The sequence below is a fragment of the Emydura macquarii genome, unplaced genomic scaffold (assembly GCF_026122565.2).
Source record: "Emydura macquarii macquarii isolate MOO-44397 ecotype Brisbane River unplaced genomic scaffold, CSIRO-AGI_Emac_v2 contig_2205, whole genome shotgun sequence".
In the NCBI taxonomy this organism is placed as follows: Eukaryota; Metazoa; Chordata; order Testudines; family Chelidae; genus Emydura; species Emydura macquarii.
The window spans coordinates 23,007,140-23,025,768 of NW_027132342.1; the positions used below are offsets into that span (position 1 = coordinate 23,007,140).

The 18,629-nt window shown below is 43.4% G+C and overlaps 1 protein-coding gene across 2 annotated transcripts in view; it reads right to left on the reverse strand.

Moving 5' to 3' along the window:
- Window positions 1–11,919: 11,919 nt before the first annotated feature.
- The window catches only part of SCYL2 (SCY1 like pseudokinase 2), a 55,551-nt gene continuing 48,841 nt past the window's right edge, over window positions 11,920–18,629 (reverse strand). For both annotated transcript variants that reach the window (XM_067559729.1, XM_067559730.1), the window contains one exon: window positions 11,920–17,869. In XM_067559729.1, coding sequence (XP_067415830.1) covers window positions 17,219–17,869 — 651 coding nt within the window. In that variant the 3' untranslated portion in view covers window positions 11,920–17,218. The remainder of the gene's footprint in view (window positions 17,870–18,629) is intronic.

An 18,629-nucleotide genomic window follows, 5' to 3' on the forward strand; every position in this document is an offset into this window, starting at 1 on the left:
AATAAGTACCTCCAAAGGTGCTCTTCCACATGGTATCTAGATGCTATTACATGGAGTACTTCAACTCCCTCAAAAATAAAAAAGCCCCTATCCTGTTTCTAAAGGTGGATAACTTGCAATCACATTTGCAGATGCTAAACATGTGTGCTATATAAAAGGCATTTTCTTTGTTGTCTTATAACAGTTTTAAGATCTTACAATGTAATCAAATATACCGAGCAAATACTATAAAACAGCTAAAAAGTAGATAAGCAAATTACCCCTAAAATATAAGAAGAAACATGGCCTACATTTTCAAGTGATGAGTGATTCAGAGTTCCTCAATTTTTGGTTGTTCAATCTGAGACACATTAAAAGAGACTCATTTTCAGAAGGTGGTTACTCAACACTTCTGAAAATCAAGCCACCTTTAAGGTCTGGCAATTTCAATAATCAAAAGCATTAATCACGCTTGAAAATTTAGACTCACGGCACATTAGAATCTGCTTGTCTGGTTATGTCTACACTACACACCAGCCGTGGTGGCAGCATGTAGAGTATGTTTAGCTACACATCGCGGTGAAAAGCAAAATGCATCCAACACTGTGTAGCTACTTGTGTGAGTGAAAGGCTCTAGTGGGGAAAGGGCAGCAGGGAAAGCCTTCAGTAGCTTCCCCCTGCCAGAGCCTCTCCCTGCTACTGGGGTCTTTCCCTGCAGAGGGAAAAAGGCTCCTGGAGTGGAGAGGCAGTGAGACACTACACTGCTAAAAATAGCAGTGTTGCTGAAGAGGTACTGCTTGGGTGAGTACAAAGTAGTGAAGGATATATACACCAGTACATACCTACAGACTTCAGGCATGTCTTTACTGCACTCTCCTAAACTGTGCCTCCCCGTCTATGCTGCTATTTATACGTAGGTTGGGGGGCTACCTGTGTATGTACTCTACATACAGCCAAAAAAACTATGCACTGTAGACATACCTTCTGTGTGACTATATCTGTAAGTTATATCTGTTTGGCAATTCCTCACAAAACGCCAGACCTGCATGTTAGGTTAGGATGACAGTGAATGTAACAGATCAAAAAAGTTTGCACATTTAGATTGACATTTTCTGTATAAATATACAAACATCCTTTCTGCTATGACATTTTAAAATATGGCCTTTTTCAGTCACAAACACAAGACATAGTAATTGGATGAAATAATTTCTACAAAGTCACTGAATATTACTGAAAATCTATGCTGCATTAGATTCAGCATCCTCACTTAATTGTTTAGGTTATAGTGACATCTCATGGTAGTTTTATTATTCTCTTTTGAAGTCACAGAACATTCTGAAACAGAACATCTCACTGTTTCCCAGATTCAATAATTATCATTAAGGAGCACGTCTTGGTGCTTTTGAAAAGCTTTTGTTTTAAGATGACCCAAAATGTGGCCTCATTCTCGCTCCTTCAGAATTGCCTGTGATTTCTGTTTCCCCCTCACCCTGGGGAAATATTTCAAAGGGAAAAATAGCCTTCCATACTGCTGTCTGCCCATGATTATTAGAAAAACAAGGTTACTTATCAGTAACTGATGTTCTTTGAGATGTGTTGCTCATGTCCATTCCACTATAGGGGTGTGCATGCCTCCATGCACGGCTACCAGAACTTTTTTCCCCTTAGCAGATCCCGTAGAACCGGCTCTGGTGCTCCCTGGAGTCCCGTGCACATACCACAGTATATGAGGCACCGCTAGCCCTACGCCCCCCCCCTCAGTTCCTTCTTTCTGCCAACTCCGGTGGCGGGGACAGAGGGTGGGTTGTGGAATGGACATGAGGAACACATCTCGAAGAACATCAGTTACTGGTGAGTAACCTTGTTTTCTTCTGTAAGTGATTGCTCATGTCCATTCTACTATAGATGACTAACAAGCAGTACCTTGGAGGTGGGCCAGAGTTAGTGGTGAGCTGCCAGCAGCCCAGCTCTACTGAAGCCCACTACTTCCGCACCTTGGACAGAGGCGTGGTGGGACGTGAAGGTATGTACCGCCAGCCTGGCAGCTGTTTTGCAGATGTCCCGCCCTAGCATTTCCGTTATGAAGGCTATGGATGGAGCTTGAGCTCTGCTGGGTGAGCTGTGGTGTTTGGAAGCGGCACCTTCACCTACTCGTGGTCCAACATGATGCAGGAAATTATTCCCAAGGAATATGCGGCGGCCAGAGACCGGTGAAGCTTTTATCTGGTCGGAAGCTGCGAGGAAGAGCTGCGTTGCTCTCCTGAACGGCCTTGTACATCTGATGTAGAAGCGTTTTAGCGAGTGCTGCCTTCTCCTCTCCTCCAAACCATGTGGTTCAGGGAGACCTGGGGAGAATATATGATTGGTCCAATGAGACCGGGCAACAACCTTGGGCTGGGGGGCCTGGTGTGGTCTCACTGACTCTTATCTTATAGACTACAGTATGAGGGAGGAGCTCTGGGGTCAGAGCCCTGATCCTGGACACCTTTCTTGTCAAGGTAAATACCCCCAGGGAGGCCACCTTCCCGGAAGGCTAGAGTGGGCCAGGAAGGACCAGGTTGAGATCCCAGAGAAGCACTGGGTTGCAGGCCTATGGATAGAGCCTCCCACCCTCCCCTTCAGGGGCCAAACCAGCATCTGACAGGAGAACCACAATCCCCCTTCCAGCGGCCGATGGGCGGCTGATATGGCTGCTAGGTGGGGCTTCAGGGAGGCCACAGTCAGTCCCTGGAGCTTTAGCTGCAGCAAGTATTTCCTGGATCACCTCTCCTAGGGAAAGGCCAAGCGGAGTATCTCGGGACTGTTACCGGCAGGCAACAGACACTTCCACTTAACCCAGTACATGGCCTGCGTGGAGGGTTTCCTGCTACCCATTGGAACGCACTGGGCTTGTTCTGAGTGGCTCGCTCATTGCCACTCAGCCACCGATCTATCACTCCCTGAGGTGTCAGAGATCCCAGTCTGGGCACCACAGATGACTGTGATCCTGGTAGCTGGAGTCACACTGGCTCGGAGGCTCCTGAGGCGGGCGATCAAAAAATCCAGCAGCATGCTGCACCCATGCACACTGGCATGGCTAGTCGGAACAATCGGGATGGCATCTGATTAGCCCCTCCTAGTTGAGCAGGACTGTATGCAGGAGGGGAGGGCGGGAGAGCAAATATAAGGGTCTCTGATCGCTAAGGACAAATGGCGTTGGCGAGCGCCCCTGTCCCTTGACCATGGAGGGAGCAGCACCATTGACCCCTCATGCTGCAGACTGATTCAGACTGATTCCCTTTGGGGAACCCATCTCCAGATGGTTGTAGATACCCTTAGTAGGTTCAGCGACCCCTCGTGGTGAGGAAGAGCGACTCCTTGATGCGGTATGCCTCGCCATTCCTCACCCCTGGGAGGTGATCACCGCCAGGTCCCAAGGACCGATAGGTTCCCTTCATGAGGCTCACGAATGGACTCCCGACACCGGTCGGTGTAGTAGATGGTCGCTACCCTGACTGCCAGCACCTGTACCTCCCTGCTTTCGATAAAGCAGGGGAGACCTTCCGCAAGCCCTGTGAGCGTTTCGCAGGTCTTCTCATCAGTGTGCCGACGCCTGTCCTTCCTTGGCAGACGCCTTGTAAGCCGAGGTGAGCACTGATACGGCACTGTACCCTTTGCTCAAGGTGGCTGCTATCAGGGAAACTGAAGGAGCCTGTTCCTTGAACGGAATGCCCCTTCACACATCCCGAGGAGTCGTTCACCAGACTCTGGAGCCTAGAGCTTGCTGCTGTCGGGTTATTTTTTGGGGGGGTTGGAGGAGGGGAGTAGAGGGGATCGTAGCCCCTTGGTGTATGAGCTGCCTGCTCGGACTGTATCCCGGGGCCGTAATTGAAGCGGCCTAAGCGTCAGGCTAGCTATCCTCATCCCATAGGTGCAGGCCTCCCTATCCGCTGTCGGCAACCTATGGCTGTTGTCGTAGGGTGTTTGTATATGTGGCCCATCCTCAGGAATTCTGTCCCACAGAAGGACTGGGGCAAGAAGGTCTGGTCCGGGAAGCAACCGGTCACGCCGATGCATTCCATAGGCTGCACCTGAGTTAATGTGAGCTTTACCAGCAGGACCTCACCAGTCCTACCTCGAGTAGGACCTCTTCTGCCATCGCCTACGGGACCTGTCCCGCTGCTCCTGGCTGAGGCGGCCTCAACCTTTTGGATGTGGAATTGCCACTGAGAGGGAGGAAGGGGGATGTGTCAAGGGGCCAGGGGGAGGAGACGACTGGGGGCCCTAGCTCACCGAGATATCTCAGGGGCCCAATGGGCTGAAGGCCTTCTGGCTCACCCAAGCCTAAAGGAGGGTATAGGCTAGGGCCCTGCCCTTATGTTCACCAGCAGAAGGGCCTTCCCGATCGCCCCATAGCCGAGAGGACCTTTATTGAGGGCCGAAGGAGCCAGTCAGCGTGTATGGTATCTCATAGAACCCCTGACTCTGTCCCCTTGCCTGTAGGTTGCGTGATGGCCGTGGCTGGCACCTCCACTGCTGCTATCTCTGGAGACCCGCCTGACACCTGAAGGTCTGTGGTGCATAGCAGCCCAGGGAATGGAGCATGGTCTAGGAGTTCCTGGGACCATGCAGCTCTGCCTTTATGCAAACGAAGAGAAGGCTGACCCGTCCACGGAAGAGCCCCTGATGGGCTGCTGGACCTTTTCTGGATAGGCCGGGATTGCAGCCATTAACCTCCGGGCATTCTGATGGCAGAGGGAATGGCTCTGCCCACGGAATAGGCAGCAACTGAGGGTGGCAGGAGCGCTGCTCTAGCTCTGGTGATACCCTGCTCTGCAATGGCCTACAGGCTCAGCGTCTGCTGCCAGGCAGAGCCTCAGTAAAGTGGCTCACTGAGTCCCCTGAGTGCTCACCTTCCACTTGCTGGTGGTGTTATTGAATAAAGTTTTTCCAAACAAGTCTGGTTTGCAGTTGCCCTTGTTGGCTGGAGTAGAGCCCGTCTGCCCTGCCTATCCCTGTGGCTGGCGGCAACCACCACCAGGGACCCGGGGCAGGGTGATGAACAGAATTCAAACCCTTTGGCTGGGTGTAATACTTTTCTTGGTTCATTTAGGCATCGGGATACGGAGGAGGGGGTTTTGCCACAAGACCCTCACTATGTCTGGCGCCCCTCTGTAGGCCAGGGTGGCTACCACTCTGTGGAGCCCCTTGATAGCATATTAAAGGTTGTCTGACGCCCCTTTTGCTCCTTCGCCTCCAGCCCCCAGGTGGAGGCCCCTCCTGAGCAGTTCCTGGTGTGCCCTAGAAACAATCAGGGCTCCGGAGCGTGCTTCATCTCCGAGTCCGACTCCAGCATCCGAAGGTTCATCGTTGCCTTGGCACGAGGGGGGGGGAGTGTGAACTCCTCGGTGCCGAGCCTGTCTCCAGCTACCGGGTTCTGCACCGCCCAGCTCCTCGGTACCGAGACTGTCTCCGGTGACTGGGATCAGTGCCGCATACTTGTTGGCAAACTCTTCGGTGCCGGAGCAATAGGATGAACCTCACCCAGTACCAGGGGGGTCAAGACCGGTGTCAGGTGGGCGACTTCGCTCTCCGTCTTGATGCAGGTCGGTTCGGTGACCGCAACCTGGGATGACTTCTAGGGGAATGCTCCGCTCCACCCTAGGAAACCGATCTGCAGGAGATCTTCCTCTCCCATACCGGGGATCTCCTGAACCATTCAGGGGGTCCCAATGCAGGCTTCCCCTTAACGCCAGTCCCTTCTCTCTCATGGAGATATGGACGGCAACAGCGTATGTAAGGCCAACAAGGCTTTTGCCGCACTTCGGCCAACAAAGCAGGTAGGTGCCGAGGGGCTCCCCCACTCAAGTCAGTCTCCCTAGCTGGAGACGCTGGCTCCGGCAGCAGGTCTCCGTGATCCAACCTCGGTGCGGATCGGTGCTCCACCCCTCCTGCTCCAACGGTGCAAGGGAGACCGCAGTGCTGAGTTGGGTCAGTTTCAACCATGCTCTCTGCACCGGTGGTGCACTGCATACTACAGCGAAGCGGTTGGCTCAGAGTCAGCTCAGGGATCCGTGAGCCGAGCTTTCAGGTGGATTTTCTGGAGGTCTGAAAGCCTTACGATCCGTTCTTACTTACGACAAGCTTCCCCCCAACGCTTTAGGCAGTGGGAGTCAGTTAGCGGGAAAGCTTTCCCACCGGAGTGCACAGCTTGAAGCCATGACACCGGAGCATACCTGCTCCCGGTAAAAAACTAAGCTAGACTATCTTCAAGTATCTAACCACAACTACAGCAGTTACTCATCTAACTAACTAATGAATACAAAAAATCCTAGTTTAACATTTAAACACGGGGAATAAAGCACTTGCAATGGAAGCGCAGACAGTTCCAGTAACCGCCACGGGCGGAAAGAAGGAACTGAGGGGGCGCAGGGCTGGCAGTGCCTCATATACCACGGCATGTGCGCGGGACTCCAGGAGGCACCAGAGCTGGCCTTACGGAATCCGGTAAGGGGAAAATAGTTCTGGGAACCATGCATGGAGGCATGCACACACCTATAGTGGAATGGACATGAGCAATCACTCAAAGAAGAACAAAGCAGCTCTGCCGAGGAATCTCTGGCAGACAAAAGTTTCCTTGACCTCTCTCTGGAGGATTCTCGTGAAATCTTGATGTGCATTAACACACATTTCTGCCGCACTGTCTAGCTGAACAGGGGAATGGAAAGCACATGCAAACACAGCTAATCTTGTGCATTTCTATCCCTTCAACCCACTGTATAACCAAAGGACAGCTGTACCTCATGTAACCAAGCAACATCAACTCAAAAAACCCCACTTACCTGAGCTCCCCTCTCCTGCATCCTGCATGCTAGAGCTGGAGGGCTGGGACTGGCTTAAACCCTCCTGGATCGAGAAGAGGTCTTAGCTCCCCATGTGAGCAAACCCTGGTCCCCTGCTCCACATAGTCTTCCAACTCAGCCTCCTCGTCCACAACTTCTTTGTTGGGGTTAAGTCTGGTGTCCACTGCCTCTGGACCCACGGAGGTATCCACGGCTCTCTTATGGTGGAGGTGGGATCGCCACTGAGGATGGCTTCCAGCTTCTTACAGAAGTGGCAGGTCTTTGGCTCCACACCAGCCTCTCAAGCCTTTTTGTAACCCTGCCACAGCTCCTTGGTTTTCACACAACACTGCAGCATGTCCCATTCACAGACCTTCTCCCAAATGAGAAATTTGACCATACGGATTGAAGTTCCTTTGACTGGAACGGAGCTGGGACTACACAGTCTCCTCTCTCAAAATGCAGATCAGATCCAGAAGCTCTGGTGTGTTCCAAGCGGGGGAGTGTTTGGTGCATGGAGCGCCATGGTCAATTGGGAAGATGTGATGTGAGCTCTCCATGCCAATCAAGCAGGAAGTGGAATTTAAAAGAGGCGGATGACTGCAGGGCAGCGGAGTTCAACCTGATGGCCAGAGTGGTCACCATGGACATTATGGGACTGTTCCTGGAGGCCATTTATGGAACATAACTAAGCGTAGTGTCTACACTAACACTTTGTCGCTAAAAGTTTGTCACAAAAACCACACCTCTCATTGAGGTGGTTTTATTTGACGCAAAATCAGGGGAGTTGGGTTGTGTGGGGGAGGGGAAGGATTGTAGTGTGTACACCATCACTGTTTTGGCACAGAAAGCTGACTTTGGTCAAAAAAAGTCTCTAGAGTAGACCAGGCCTTAGTCTGCCCTGAGAGCAAACAATCCTTTTCCTCCCACTCTATAGCAATGCAAAGTATGGGGGAAACTAAGGCATACACAGGCCTAAAAAATATTATAAAAGATTCCCACCTCATCACATCAAATACTATATGTCTACATCTGCTGACAAAATTTTAAAGAAAGTCAAACCATTAAACTAATGGAAGTCACTGGCTATGCACCTGGAACCAGAGTTTGCTGAAGAGCTAAACCAGCTTTTGACGGCAGTAGCCTCATCTGCAGAGAGAATATTTTCTTCATTTCAGTTTATTCAGCTAATTCAGTTCAAAGACTAATTCGTTTGAATTTAAGAAACCAGTTGGGAGTTGAAAAAGGAGGAAATCTTATTTTCCTCTTTCAATCTATGAATAATAATGAGGTGGGAGAGGATGAGATCTACTAGTACTAAATTCTTGAATGATAGGGTGACCCAAAACAAATCAGTTTAATTCACTAACTAGTGGAGCTAGGCAATTTTTTTTCAGCAAGTAGTACCAAAAAAATTCACAAATTGAAGTCAAATACAGCAAATAATTTCTGCACAAAAAACAGAAAACAAAAATTTCAGAAAAAGTCAAAACAAATCAGTTTTGACCTTTTATCTGATTCAATATTTCTGAAAATAAATGAGTGAACTGATGTTTTGAAATGTCAGTTCAAGTTGAATGAAGTGTTTTGGTTTTTCATTTTGTCAAACAAACCCACACCCACCCCAGACTCAAAGTTTTCAGTTTTGGTTCTAAATTAACCAATTTTTTCCCCAGATTTTTCAAATCAATTATTTGTTTAGCTCTATTAACTATAGTTAATATTTTCTTTGGTTAATAAATCACTTAATTTTGAATGCAAAATATGGTTTAATAAACTTATTTTTCCTTCCTTATGTATTCACATATTTAAGATAGTTTTATTAAATAAAACTATGATATACTGTTTTGTGCATTTTAATTGACATCCAATTTCTGTCCAAATGCAGCTGGACAAAAAATATGAGTAAAAAACTACTCATCTAGTAAATAAGAAATGTATCATTCACCCTTTCTAACATCATAAACTATAAAATTGAGAATTTGAATAAAAATGTTAAGCTACATAATTGCTTACATAAATAAAGCTATAATGCATCCCCCTGGTGAGCAAAAAGTACCAAGTTTAGTAGAAAGGCTATATCTGGCTGCAAATCAACATGTTTTAATGATTACCAATCATTGAGAATCAACCATTCTTTAGGAATCTAACTAAAAAGTAGTAATGCAAAACAAGATTAAAAATAGCAATTTAAATCAATCCGCTCTGCAAGGGACATGAGTGAAAGGAGATGTTCTTTATTATTAAAAGCACACAAAACCCAGAAACTGCATTTAATAAGAGTATCCTTCAATTACAAAGATATCTCCCCCCCCAAAAAAAAAAAAAAAAAATCAGGTGAATCATTTTGGCCTGAACATATAGCCCTTAATATGGCCAATGCCTACTATGTATCAAGAGCTTTACTGAATGGCCCCATTGTTCTGTCATCTAGTACCATTGAGAACAGACTAGCTCCATTCTCCCTGGAACCCCCTTTCAGGTAGTTAAAGGCTGCTATCAAATTCCCACTCATTCTTCTTTTTTGCAGACTAAACAAGCCTAGCTCCCTCAGCCTCTCTTCATAAGTCTTGTGCTCCAGCTCCCTAATCATTTTTGTTGTCCTCCGCTGGACTCTTTCCAACTTGTCCACATCCTTTTTGTAGTGGGGGCCCCAAAACAGGACACAGTACACCAAATGTGGCCTCACCAATGCCGAATAGAGGGAAACAATCACTTTCCTTGATCTGCTTGCTATGCTCCTACTAATGCAGCCCAATATGCTATTAGCCTTCTTGGCAACCAGGGCACACTGCTGACTCATATCCAACTTCTTATCCACTGTAACCCTCAGGTCCTTTTCTGCAGAACTGCCGCCTAGCCTGTCTGTCTGGTCTGTAGCAGTGCATGGGATTCTTCTGTTCTATGTGCAGGACTCTGCACTTGTCCTTGTTGAACCTCATCAGATTTCTTTTGGCCCAATCCTCCAATTTGTCTAGGTCACTCTGTATCCTATCCGTACCTTCCAGGGTATCTATCACTCTCTCTAGCTTAGTGTCATCTGCAAACTTGTTGAGGGTGCAATCTACCCCATCCTTCAGATCATTAATGAAGATGTTGAACAAAATCGGCCCCAGGACCAACCCCTGGGCACCCCGCTTATTACCGGCTGCCAGCTAGACATCAAGCCATTGATCACTGCCCGATGATCTAGCCAGCTCTTTATCCATTTTATAGTCCAATCATCCAATCCATACTTTAACTTGCTGATAAGAATACTATGGGAGACTGTATCAAAAGCTTTGCTAAAGTCAAGGTCCACCGCTTTCCCCACATCCACAGAGCCAGTCACCTTTTCATAGAAGGCAATCAGGTTAGTCAGGCATGACTTGCCCTTGGCGAATCCATGTTGACAATTCCTGATCACCTTCCTCTCTTCCAAGTTAATTGTTAAGTGTGTAAGCTTGCCTCTTTCAGCAACATAAATTGGCATAAAAAAAAAAGATATTACCTCACCAACCTTGTCTCTATAATTTCTGATTAACTGTTGCTTGTCAAGACGCACCTCCACAGGCAGCTGTAAATGAAGGTGGGTAGTGTGAGTAGCTAACTATGCCATATAGTTTGTGCCTCCCTGTGTTTCAGGTGAAAATGACTTACCGCAGAAATAAAGAATCCTAAAACTGATGTTATATTAAGGGTTATTACACTGAAGGCATGACCCCACAACATGATGTGCCCAACCTTGGCTCTTTGCAGGTTCAGAAGTATGCCAATGTCATATGGCAGGGGCAATTTCCACTGACTCCAGCGGCTACTGTTGCTACTACAAGGAAGAAGTGCAGTGCTGGAGGGAAGGGAGAAATGAGGAGGGGGATGTACAACTGTACTCAATCTCAGCTGCTGAGGACAGCTCTTCAGGCCCTATAGAAAGGGACCATCCTAGCCAAAAGTGAGGCTGTTGGCAAGTATGCTTCCTTGACCTTTTCCCCTACTACAAAGTTACAATGTTGTGTTGCATAATGGAGGGAATGTTTAATTAAAAAATTGTTCCATGGGAACATTTTAGTTATGAGTTTTTACTCTACCTACAATTTGGGCCTAATGTCCCTTTAAACATGTCTAATAAAGGGCAACCATTTCCCATGATGGTAGGAAAGACCATTTCATCTAAGTCACATCAGCTAGTTTAATACCGGAAAGTCACAAGTTTGTGGCTTTGACTTGTAGAAGAAACCTTGTTGAGGCTACTAGGCATGCTAGTCATACTTCTTTCAAGATGGACTGTAGGAAGCAATTAAACTCAATGGAGTAAGATAGTTGAAACAATAGAAAACGCTGCCCAAGGGAATAGACCACATACAAGGCTGATCAGAAGCAAAATTATTGGGGCAGAAAGGTTTTCCCTGAGGACTGATTGTGGAAAGCCACCAGAAAAAGCCAGGAGATAGCCAGAGAAGCCCTGGGAGGAAGCCAGAAGAGTAATAATCTATTTGACAGTGTGCAGACTGGACAGAGGCTTGAAATTGTAAGCAAGCAAATGGGCTCATTTGTTTCTGCCGTGTTCAGGGAAACAGGATTTTGTTGGTGCAATCCTGTTTCTTTATAAACAATGTACACAAATACCCAACTTTCATCAATTTCTCCTGATAATGGAAAGAACCCCGCAAGGACCCAAATACTGGCTAATTGCTCAGGTCAAAAGGGGCAACAATTAATAGAAATTTTGCATTGAAAAGACAGATGACAGAATACGGTCCTTATTAATATGCAGTAATGGAGAGGACACAGAAAAATTAAATGCTAATTTAATGTTTTAATATTCATGAATGTTTTCCAAGACTGGCGGTGATTCTTCTAACTTCTTTGGCTCTTTGCTGCATCTCATGATATCCATTCTATGCATGTGTGCAACATATGCTCCAAATCCACAGATGCCTCACAGCAGCAACCACTTGAAGGAAAACTGAATCCAGGACTAATCATCATTCCATGGCTAGATTATGTCCTTCTTATTGGATAAATGGCAGTGCAAACAAGACAAATGTGAGACAACTGAAATTTTCCACACAGGTTAGTGTTGCTTGCTTTTATGGAATGCTAGGAATAAAATTATTTACTTTTACTTCCAACAGGAAAATATGAAAAATTCATTTATTTTAATAAGCAACCTCATTCAGATTTCAAAACTACACCATTTTCATTCACAGTACAAAGTGGCATGAATTTCTTTAAACTGTCATTGTACATTTTTTAAGATTACTGATCTAAAAGTTGATACAAGAATAAATTTGTTGTTGAAGAGCTGTGATGGCCAATAAACCAAAATACAATAATGTCATGCTATGATAGTTCTGCTGATCATGAATCACAGCTGACACTATAGTAACATCACTTTACACACCTCATGAGAATTTTAATGCTTTGCAGTCTAAACATAAAACTGCCACTAAATACAGAAACTGTACAATTAGACAAATAAACATAAATATGTATTAAATATCTTGCACAAGGCCTGAATTCACTATAACATGTTAAAGCAGTTTTAATTTACAACTTCAAGCCTGGAGATCTGTACAGTGGTTAGAACTGCCTGAATTTTAGCACTTATGAGAACAAAAAACACTTCCAATTCAGTATCAGTGACCCATTTATTCTACTGATTCAAACAAGGACTGGAACATCAAGGAAACTTGAGGGTACTAATCCTAGCCTCTAGTGTCTCAGTCAAATCCTATTGGAAAGAGAGGTACAAAGCAGAATCTCATTGCAAACCAGATAGTTTGGGAAAATTTACCCAGAAAGCTGTTTCAAAACCAAAACGATCAGTAAATAAAATGCAGCATTGCACATTGCAGAGAACACATAAAATGGACATAGGGTTACACATACAATTAAACATTTTTAGAGGGCATTTCTTTAACCTTGAACTGCACAAGCCAATCAACTCAAAAAAAAAAAAAAAAAAAAAAGTCACAAAAAAGTCACTTCTCAAACCCAAGAAATTTCACTTAGTGAGACTGAGTGTTAATAAGTATACTTTAGGGAAAAACTCTTCCCCTTCTGTGGCAATTCAGATAGATGTAGGCATACTAAATACATTTACACACTGAAGTCATAATACAAGGAAAGAAAATCATCCTTTTTCCCCACATGGAAGATGGGTGGAATTTTACTTCAATCTAAACTCACATTTCATTTTTGTTCTCGTTGTGAAATGTAGCTGCAACAAGTGGCACCATGGCATCTAAATACATGTATGTACAAAGCATGCTACAAAATCATTAGTAAATGCATCTCTCCCTTGCCATATTTTTGTTTTTTACTTTAAAAGACAAATGTAGTATTAGAGAAAGCTCCAATATAGTAACATGTTATAACAGCAACGTATGCTGCTAGGAAGACAAGACTTTAAAGAAAAAATGTGTTTCAATAAAGGGCTTGAAATATTTGATACCTATTTGCCTGAAGACTAACCCTGCTAAGCCTTGGTGTAAAGTATTTGTACTGTCAAACCCCTCAAGACCATGGTAGCCCCGGGCCCATACCAGTTTTTTTTTCACATTACCACATGCCACCCAGTAAAGTCAACTGATAACTAGGGGAATGGATAGGGTAAGTTTGCCCTCCTTTTCAATAATAATGGATCCTCAGTACCTTTTTGCAGGGCTCCTCTGGTTCTACTACCCTTCTGCATATGCAAGAGGTCCTTGATCTTCAACACAGGCTGCTCTGCTCCATATCTCCCTCCCTTGTGCAAAAAGCAGCAGCACCTCTGCTTCCTCCCTCCCCTCTTGGGTTCCTGAAAAAGATATCAGCTCAGGAGATACTCAGCTGCCTCCCTTCCAGAGAAGGAGTCAACAGTTCCATGGTCCCCACTCAGCTCACTTGCCCAGGCAAACTTTCTACCAGCCCTAGTCGAGCAGGTTCTTCAACCCCTGTTAAATACTGTGGCCCCATTTAAAAGGCGATCTTGTTTTATTGATTTTGTATGTTTTTCAAAGAATTCTCCAAGGACTGTAGAGTACAAAAGGGTCTGAACCAGAAGCCTATGACTAGGTTTATGATCACTAATTTATACTATGTTAGAACAGCAGAAGGACAACTAATGCTTGCACATAGAGGAAATGCATCTGTATTTCCCCAGTGATTATATTTTGCCTTTTACATTAAACAAGATACAGTGAAGTGGATCAAAGGGGAACTTGCTCCCTCATCCCTTTTTTGCTTTAATATATTTACTCCAGTTTTCAGTTCTAAAAAGTGCAAGATGCAATTCTCCACTAACAGCCAGACCCATGCAGAACTCTATTGCAGTCAATGGAGGTCTGCCTACACAGATTTAAGTGCAGGACTGGGGAGTTACATAAACTAATGTACTCAACGCACGCATTGTTTCCACATTTTTTTTAAAGTTCATTTGAGTGTGAAGGGCAGAGATGTTGTAAAACCTGCATTAATTGTTAAAGGCAACACAGTAAGACTTACTTTACAATGGATGATTATTTCGGTGAGACAAATATAAATATTTTCTACACATTGGCTAAAGCTAATATCAATTTCAACCCAAAATTTCCATTGTGTTTTAGGGCTAACTGCTCCCTTCTGCTTCTGTGCATGGAAATATAAAATAGCAAATACAGAAAATAAAGAAGGGGGAGTATAGGGGTATCTTCCTGACTTCCCTGTGAACTCACGGAAGCTCTTCCTTTGCTAGAAAGATGGCAGGCCTAAGGCATACCTGTCTTCCATAACATAGTTTCTGTATTTCTCCCTCATCCTTTCCCTAACACCCCTGCAGATTCCAGATATGTTATAGCTGATCCAGCAGTATCAATTTATGCCACATGCCCTACTACTGTCTGCACTTCAACCCCTCATTGGGGCTTGAGGATGAGCAAAAGCAGCTGGAGATATCAGAGTTAGCTTTGTAAACAAGCCCTGCTGTCACAGACCCCAAGAAGCATTGTGGAGGCACAGAGCTCTGGATTTTGGGAGTCAAGCCTCATTTCACCGGGAAGAAAGAAATTTTGCACAAAGTGTTGAACAGAAAATATTTCAAATTATTCAAGCCAGGTAGAAACATTTATCCAGTATATTACCTCTGTGTATAATCTTTTTATCTCTTAAATTAAACATTACGTGGCATAAAAATAGTTTACAAAGAACTACCCTGTACTCTGAATTGGAGATTGGTCCAACTAAAACTATAGACCCAAATGTCCACATTTTGCAGCTATCCCCTCTCTCTAATAGGCTGAGCCAAAATCCTAAATCTGAATACCCACAAACTCTATGTGTAGGAAGGTCAAGAGAAGGGGAGCGGTCCAAATCCAGATCAGAATTTTTTGGCTTGAGTCCATCTCTACCATGGATATAAGATTTTACAGTGAACTATATTAGTGGTCATTTTTAACACTGTCTTATTGCCCACATAATTCACAAGAATGCAGACTGAAGTAATTCTTCAAAGTCTTCCTTTAGATTGCCCTACCCAAGTACATGTCTCAAAAATCAGATGTGCAAGTTGATTTATATAAAAAAGACATTAGGATCACATACAGTATAGAATGCCATTAACCATATATGCATCTAAAATGTTGAGTAGTCCTAGTATCGCACTTAAATTATGCAGCTAGTTCAATGTAACCTACAATATCTACCAAGAATATCAACCGCACATACAATGTGTGTTTAAAAAAAAACCCCAACCAATTTCACTGGTCCCAGTATTTTAAAATAAAAGGACTAAGGCAGTAGCTATAATACACACAGTTTTTTTTAAAAGATACTTTTAACATTTTTACTGCTTAAAACTATGGAAATATAATTTAACAAAATACAAGTCACATTTACAGCATAAGGCCCTTTGGTTTCTTAAGCAGCAAATTAAAGAACAATTTCATCAGTGAAAGGCTTTGAAAAATAAAGTATGTAAGTTTTCTATAAAAAAGTTAACTAATTCTTTCCTTCTCAAAATAGTCAGCTATAGTCTTCAAAATATTACATAAGAAAGTTCCTGAATTTCCTGGGAAAGAAAGAGTTAAAACCAAACAGTAGTAACTGACAGAGCAGAAATCTATCATGGGAAAGCTGAACATCCACCTGCTCGGAAGCAGAAGAAACTACTGATTAGTTTTCTGGAGAGCTTTATTAAATTGAGAACAATACATTGTAAGGATTTTAAATAGTTGTCTAGTTACCAAATATATTCTAGTGCTTATAGTTTTGCTTTTGAGAATTCACTTCATATGCATTTGCCCTTGATAAGAGTTTGACAGAAAAAAAATCTGAACTTGTTTATTTAAAATCAAGGCAATCATGGCAGAGTGCTTTTTCACATAACTGTATACAGCACTAGTTTTGAGCAGTCCTCTTCAGTCTCCTCTAATGTAGACAGAAAATTTTAAGTGATTCAAAATATTTCCATGAAACTACGTAAACTATATTAAATTTTGAGGCAGATCGTATTAGCCACTAAAACACAAAAATATTTAACTTACAATGTACATGATTGACTAAGTTACCCACCATGTTTTAAGCAAGATTTAGAAAGTCTTAGCATCAATGGTATGTGGCTCCTGCTCTGGTGCTGAAAACTGGGGATCAGAAATCATGAAGCAAGTTATAATTTAGCATGACTATTGGAGCAGTGCTTTTCTGTGTCCTAAACTGGATATTACTGAGAGTTAATATCACAATTTCACATCAAAATCCATTCTGTTTTAGTCAGAATTAGAATGATCACTATTATAATTTTACTTTTGTTGAACACTACTGCTGCATTAATCCTTACTCTGACAAGAGAAAGTGAAAGTCACTTCAAAACCATAGTCTCTTATGCATAATTAGAGACATTTTCATTCAACATGGCTAATAAGACAGACAACTGGATGCAGCGTAACAGTTAGCTCTTCCCATGCTGTGTTATAATACAATTCTGGGTCACGTCAAACTGAGGCTACACAAATCAACATCACATGAAGATTTAACATACACTGAACAGAGACTTGCGTATTATGGGCACTAAACAATATAAATTAGCCTGTTACAGCCTAACCATTTTTGTTCAATTTATGGAGTAAAATTACACACCAATCCAAAAGCTCTTTGGAACAAATTTCTGAACAGTTATAAAATATTTAGCTTCTGCTTTTATGAATGGATGTATGCAGATTGACGTATTCTGATTTAAAACCCTGAAGTTGGGAAAAAGGAACAAGACTGTTTTATCGCATAAGAAGACTTCACAAAATTATGAGATTCTATTGCATTACCAGGTCAGCCTGAAAACAAAAGTATTTTTCCAGTGCAAGTCTTTATTTTGCTAGGTGGAAAGTTTCCCCAAGTCAAATTTTTTACCAAATCATACAAAGATGTTAAATCAGCTTACCCATCATTCAAATTGTATCAATCTTTGAAAAAGAAAGCAAGATGTTTTACCCAAAAAGATCTTTTAAGTCATTGCTAGCTGAGCTGCTGTTTGTCATGGTGTTTGTTGGCTGTGCAAAGTTCTGAGGGTTAAAGAAAGGATTACCCTGCATACCAAAGCCAGGTTGTCCTACAATGTTCATCTGTGGTCCCAAAACAGAACTGCTTGCACCTGGGGAGCCTTGAGGGGGTACAAATTGAGTAAGCCACTGGTTTGGTTTCTGTTGTGACAACTGGTTCATACTAACTTTGGGTTTTTGAGGACCAAAAAGACTATCTAAAGCAGACATATCTTGGGGTCTGTTGTGCTGTGTTGGCTGTGAGATTCCAGATGTTGCACTCACAGGGCTGTAATTTGGCAGGTTGGCAGTTGATACCATGTTCATCTTGGCCATTCCAGTTGCACTTGGACTACTGAAGAAATTCTGGTTTGTGGTACCAGCCCCAAGGCTGAATCCAGAAGTCTGAAACCCCATATTACTATTTAGTCCATTTGTTATGTTTCTCTTTGTGCTCTCAACAGGAGATAAAAATCCCATTCCAACACCCACAGGTGGGACAGAAGAGAAGCTACTTGAAGGAGCAACTTTAGGCTTGCTGATGGAATGGTTGGTCAAAGACGACATGTTATCTAGCAAGGTATCTGTCAAGTCCTTTGTCTGCAAAACATACAAGTGTAGTTACATGTTTTTTCTGCTTACAGACACACTAGCAACACTTTATTGCATTGCTTCTGCAGTTAAGATACAGGTGGTATTCTTTTAAATCCCGATTTTCAGAAGCTGAAATTTATTGTATTCCATGTTTGTCTTTACCTTATACAAGGACAATTTGGTTATTTTGTTTTTCGGTACTCAGGTGTTTGGCATCTGATTCTGGCAAATACTGTTTTATTTAAAATAACATTTTGAAACTGCTTGAGGAGAATTTTCAGCACAGCTTGAAGGAATTGAACACAATTGTTTCCATTAAGGTCAAAGTGAGACAAATGGCTAAATGCTCACATGCAGTCAGTCTCATGCTGAAAACATATCTCTATCAAATAAGTGCCCTGAAATCTTTTGGAGTTTTGAAAAATATGCACTAAGCATGTGTTCAGTAAATCACTATTCTTTACTATAAATTATAGGTTTTCTACATATATGGGTCTAAATTTAGCCCTCAGATGTATGTACAACTCTCAATGAGGTCAGTGAAAGTTGCATGCTCCCGTCTGAGGACAGGTATTTTGTCCTCTTCAAAATGTATTAGGCTGCAACAATACACATATTGCTCTGAAAATCATAAAAGTTGCCCACAGATTGCAAATATGAAGAATAACTAAGATGTAGTTTTGTGGTCTTTAAGCATGGGTACAGGAGTGCAGAAACCCATTGTTGTAAATATGGGAAACATTCATTGATCAGCAAAGTGATCATA